Source organism: Empidonax traillii, unplaced genomic scaffold, assembly GCF_003031625.1.
Source record: "Empidonax traillii isolate 1590-97213 ecotype Southwest subspecies unplaced genomic scaffold, ASM303162v1 scaffold53:size2875158, whole genome shotgun sequence".
In the NCBI taxonomy this organism is placed as follows: domain Eukaryota; kingdom Metazoa; phylum Chordata; class Aves; order Passeriformes; family Tyrannidae; genus Empidonax; species Empidonax traillii.
In genome coordinates this window covers 1,805,099-1,811,120 of record NW_020955246.1, presented here as the reverse complement: position 1 = coordinate 1,811,120, position 6,022 = coordinate 1,805,099, and the positions used below count along the sequence as shown (strand labels likewise).

Below are 6,022 nucleotides of genomic sequence, written 5' to 3'. Positions count from 1 at the left end.
ACATGTTAGTTGCTTCATTTTCAGATAGTTTTAATCAGGTAATTACAAGAAAAAACATTTAAACAGTTTTTATGGTGTTATCTGCTATGTCAACTTACAAGGATATGATGTAACAAACCAGTTACAAACTTAAAGACATATTTACATTATATACTTAAAGTAACAAGCTATATTCATAAAGGAAACACCTATGGGATGAGTTAACTAAATTATACATCATTTAGTAGAAACAAATAGCAGTTGAGGTTTAATGGAAACAATATACACATGAGGCACTTTGAGGTCATTAAGGTGGAAAGCAAATGGCACCAAGCAAAAGAAGGAAAACCACGTACAGCTTTTACTGCAGCTTTGAACATAAAGGCTGCTTCTTCACCAAATGCTTTGATTTCTTTAGCGAACCACAACTTTTGCAGTTAAGAGAGAGAAACCTTCAGGGAAGAAAAACCCCAGAACAAAACCCAAACAAGCCCCCTAAACCCTCTTTATTTTCATCAGTGAACCAAAGGAAATAGAAGTTTTATTCACCCAGCTGCTGGACTAACAGTACCATAAGGCATCTTTTTAAAGTTCTTGTTTTCGTTGCCAGCCTTGAGCCTGGTCTTCACTTTACTAATAAGAATGTATAGCTGTACTGGCTTCACACTGTGCCATAAGCTCAGAGAAGATTTAAAGTCTCATTTAAACCTGGGCATTATTTACATGGAAGTTCAACATTATCCTCCAGGTACACATGGACAGATCATTCTGAAGAGAACTCATCCAAAATGGGAATGTTACATTCCAACAAAAACAATTAAGGCATTCTTTAAAACACCTTTCCTTCTCTAGAGGAAACTGCATTGGTTAAGACTGTTTGGAACATCCCTTCCTTAAGTTCTGGAAGAGTTTTATGCCAACATTTGCTGCTGTTTACTAAAAAGTTACCATAATAATTGTAGAATACTATCAAAAATTGCTTTAACCGTGCACACAACTGTAGATATACCTTTCACAGCTACTGAAATGCATATGAGTGCACACACACCACCTGTGCATACTCAAAAATTGACTTCTATCACAAACCAAAAGGCCAGATTCCCTCCACATGAACATCAAAGCTTCATCGCTTTGCTGTGGGAAGAACTTCAAGAGGGGAAATAAATAAGATTAAAAAAATATTTCTTATAAACTCAGTGACAGAATCAAAAGAATTTTAATTTCATTCCTGATTTTTATGCTTCTGTGTAACAGGCCATTGTAACTATTTTAAACCTATCAAAATATATGGTTAAAGGATTTTTACTTCACTGTTCATAATGGAATCTAAGAAGCATGGTGAGATAAGGAATCACAGCAAGATTCCAAATTACAGTCCTGTAAATTCATAACTAAAGCATAACATATTTGTGTAGCTTAATCGTGCACCAATGGCCAGTTAAATGACGATGTAATCCAATACCGCGCCTGAATGCCACTTTTCCCCCAGTAGATGGTGCACGAGTGCTGCTGTCATTTAACTTCTTCCCTCACTTTCAAAGGGAAATACTTAATTTTCACGGTAACCGACGCTTTCAACAAGCGAGGGACTTAATATTCAGTGACGGTTTCCAAAGACTCCGGTCCCCTCCAAGCAACACAAAGCTCTGCTACTACGTGGCTGACGAACTACAGCTCTGACATTAAAAGCAAGGGGAAGAGTACAGATTGGGGAAGAAATTCCTCTCTTCCCAAATGTTTAATGTTTCAGAAGAGATAGGATAAATGTAACATGCCACCAAAACCAAAAGATACGCGGATGCAGCAGCCTGTTCTGGAATGGGTTTGCCACAAGTCCACCTTCCACTACCCCTCTTCCAAATACAGCAGTGGGTAAGATTCCTAACACCAGAAGAAAAAGTACATGTGCAGGCTACTAAAACCAACCCTTTTGTAATCTTGTAGCTTTGCATTCAGTTAGTTGCTCTCAAAGAAGGCATGCAGGCTGACACCTCCAGTACAAGAAGAACAAGTGACCATACGTCCGTTCAGTAACCCTTTTTTAGATGAAGCAAAGAGAAAAGCAAAAGGTGAAAACATTTTAGCAGCAAAGTGGTTAAACACAAGGTGAAAATATTAATGCACACATTCAATAAAAATATTAAAGCATATATGTTTCATATAAAATACAGTACAGGACCAGGAGTTTCACTGTGTTGTATAGTGCTCAGAGGAAACTGTTAAACTAATTTCTTTCTGAAGTATATACATAATATGATTATATAGTGTTTTTCTATACAGCCAGCAAGTTCTTTTCTTAGGTTGTTCATACCTCTTCACCTTGAACGAGGAACCTAGCATTTGGAAATTATAAATTTCTCTCATTCACTAGGAAAACACCACCTTTTTTTTAATGAAAGTTGTTTTTAAAGTTAACAGTCTATTCTAGGCAACCAAGTTTAGCTGAAAATGTGTGAAGCATGAAAACCAACCAGAGTAGCAGCTTTCAAATACATAAACAGTAAAAAGCAAGACTGCTGCTACTGTATCACATTCTTGGACTTGAGCCATCCAATCAACTCTTAATACAAAACTAGATGCTCTTTTGTAACTTCTATAGTTATCAAGATATTTGTCTTCTTTTTCAATGTGAAATAATACTTTCAGATGATCTATATACACAAGGTGGCCAATTCAAGCTGTAATATAAATATAAATGTTTTCTTTCAAAAAGTATTTTACAGAGAGATAAAGTTATTTACATTTGATCATTTTTACTTCTGGGCTACAAAGGAAAATAAAAGGGACTGATATAGGCAGAAAAATATTACACAAAATATACTGAAAAAAATGCATAGAAGTGAGAAAAGTAAGTCATGTGCATCTTTTAAAATGAATCAATTAGGTTGTTTGTTTAATAACCAAGGTATACTGAGGAGAGTCTGTCCCATTCAAGCCAAGATGTCAAATGGGCACCTTCACTGATAAATTATGACTGGTTTTAGTGTTGTACGTCTTTAACAAGAAGTAACGTTTGTTACTTCATAACAGAGCAAAACATGTAATGTTTTAAAAAGTTCTCTATGGGTTAGTTAATTCTTACCTGAAAGTTAAAGACTAAGTAAGTACAAACCCATAAGAAATAACATATACAATATATCGCCGTACATACACACACGTACACATGCTCTCTCACTCTCCCCCACCACTCCCCCACCGCCACCTTGAAAGTTCCCCAATTAAGAAGTTCATTCAGTTTTGCCTGGGCTGTAATTTATTTCTCAAGCTAAGTCTTTTGTTGTTGTTTTTTGAACAAAACACACAGTATTTTTGTTCTTGTCCGTTCAAATTAGAAAAAGTTGTGGTTCAAAATAATGAAAACGATTTCACTTTTGTTATTAATCTTTTGTTTTAATCATAGTACTTGATAAACAGCTGAACAGGATCCTAGTTTAACAGAAGGATAAACAAGAACACTGATGACAATTTGTTACAACTGCCTTAATGTACCTTTTGCTTAATGAACATATGAATATGCAAGAAAATATTTTTGGAGGACATCCCAAAAGAAAACAACTTGCTGGTTGAACAACAGAAACAACGTCCTTTTTGCTATTATGTTGAAATCAAAGTCATTTATATATAAAAATAAATGTTATGTTCTAACAAGAACATTTTAGACAATTACATCTGTGCTTAACAAAAAATATTGGTCACTTGAGACTAGAATAATTAATATTTTAAAGGTTTTAGATTATCAGAATGTATGGATACAATTCAACACAAACTGTAGCTGAAGGGAACCAGGACTGAAAATATCAATTCATCCATCTGGAATAAAAATGCAACTAAATTAACTAATTAAATATTTAAAATACTACCATGGAATGTGACAGTAGATATGGTCCATACCTACTATATCGGAGGGAAGGAAAGTTTAACATGTAATAATTCGTACCTTACACATTTAGTTAAATATAAACATTTGTTATTTATACATAAAGTCGCTTCCAAAAAACTATTAATAAGTGATTTAGTTGCACTTAAAATCAGTTTTATTTCTCATTTGCCAAGTATTAACTTTTCTTAATCTTAATCAACTGTCACTAGTGCACTTTTAGTTAAAATTTCCCGTCAGGTAAGTTTTAATCCTTTTAAAAGAGCCCCCTCACCTAAACCATGAATGTACAAAGTGGCAAAAGTTAATCTCTTTTAGTATAATCATAGTTTATATACTCATTTTATAGCCAATAATAAGAACAGGCTTTCCTTTGCAAGATCTCCTTCACAACTTGCAACAAATGCCACGCACTCAAAGGAAATAGTTAGGCGTGGCTACCACTTGTAAAATGCCAAGGTCTGACAAGTCTTGTTGCTTCCTCCACATCAAGCATCTCTTATGTGAAAGAAGATTCCCTTCAGCTTGCCAAAAAGCTTCCACAAATCCAAGTTAGATGCTTCCTGGAAACAAAGATTTTTCAGCTCTGTTTGGCACAAGACTGATTCATCCCGCAGCTTTATGCTTTCCTCCACAGCACCCACACACCTCACCACAGTGATGGCATGCTCTCAAGGGGAGGTAGCAGCACATACATGGAGCAATGAACGAGAGTGCCACCAGTGCTAACCAGCGTAAGCAGAACTTGTCATCACTAGTGTCACACGAGCAAGGATCAGAGAAATCTCCTTCAGAGTCTGACATGCAGTGATACAGCATGCTCTCTGCGCAAAGCATGCAACTAACTTGGTAGATACATCTTTTAATAGGATCTGGTGCATCTTGACATTTTCCTCTGCCATTATCTTCATGATTAAACCTTTCCTGGCAGTATATACAGCGGGAACGCTCACCATCCTCTTTTCTTCTTTTTGAGTTTTTAAATTTTGATGAGGAAGGCTGAGTTTTAAATACCACAGAGCTCTTTGAGTCTTTCAGGGAATTCAACTTAGTTCCATCCCCACATGGGTATAAATAGTCAGATTTTTTACTGTCTGATTTAGAAAATGGTATATTTGAGTCTGCATCATCCCTCTCCAGGTCGTTCTTCCACATGTCAGGATGCCTGTAGTCTGCATAACGACGTATCAAAATGTCACGAGGGTTTATCCTAACAATTTCATCTTCGTCCTGAAAACTAACGTGTCTGATTGACTTCAGTGGGACCTGAAATGGCAAAGTAAGAGAAGTTTACTACAGTGAAGTCCCAAATTTACATCCACCTACTTCAATTCATTAGTTTAGGACACCAGCAAACACCTAAGTACTTCTTAAATTCTCAGCTTGTAATGAACTGACTATAATTCAAGACTTTAAAAGGCAGGTAAGAAGGATCATGATAAACAGGTACAAAACAAACCGTAGAGAAATAAGACAGAGTACTTGTTCTACCTTACAACGAGAGGGCATGGGGGCATGAAGAAGTTGTCATCACTATTCAAAATTCATAGATTCATAGAAATTCATAGAATCATCCGAACTGAAATACTGAAGACCTTAGTAAGTGCAAGATAGCGGACTGCCACTAAGTGTTACTGAAACCACATTACAAGTGACTTCCAAGAAAAGGTGCAAATAATGACAGGACAAAAATTTAGCATGTGTATGATGGTAGCTCCTGAAAATAGCAGACAGTGCAGCAAAAAAGCAAAGGTCTCAGTACATCCTAGTACTCCTATCTTACAGACAGGCAATTATTTTCCTACACTGCAGGGCTATTATATTCACAGGCAGATTAAAAGTGGGCTTCAAATCAAATTCCACCTTTTCCTCCTCTCAAGTGCACAGCCTGTAAACCATCTCCCAGAAAGGACCAAAAAAATCACCACTCCCTAACCTATCAGCCTTACAAAGTCTCCAGAATCATGAATTATTTGGGAATGCATCTTTGGCACCAGTATGGTTGCTTTGGGAGTGTTTACCTTATTAGTACTCAAATTACTGAGAATTAATATATCACCATTCCAAAATCGAGGACAACAGTTGAACTGCATGTTCCTAATCTGTTCCAGTGTGGGACAGAAAACTACTGAAAATGATGTTAAGTTAAAACACTTCTATTTTACT

At 36.1% G+C, this 6,022-nt stretch overlaps 1 protein-coding gene across 1 annotated transcript in view; it reads right to left on the bottom strand.

Moving 5' to 3' along the window:
- Nucleotides 1–3,348: 3,348 nt before the first annotated feature.
- The window catches only part of SPRED1 (sprouty related EVH1 domain containing 1), a 56,578-nt gene continuing 53,904 nt past the window's right edge, over nucleotides 3,349–6,022 (bottom strand). Inside the window, exon 6 of the mRNA XM_027879297.1 lies at nucleotides 3,349–5,122. Coding sequence (XP_027735098.1) covers nucleotides 4,463–5,122 — 660 coding nt within the window. The 3' untranslated portion in view covers nucleotides 3,349–4,462. The remainder of the gene's footprint in view (nucleotides 5,123–6,022) is intronic.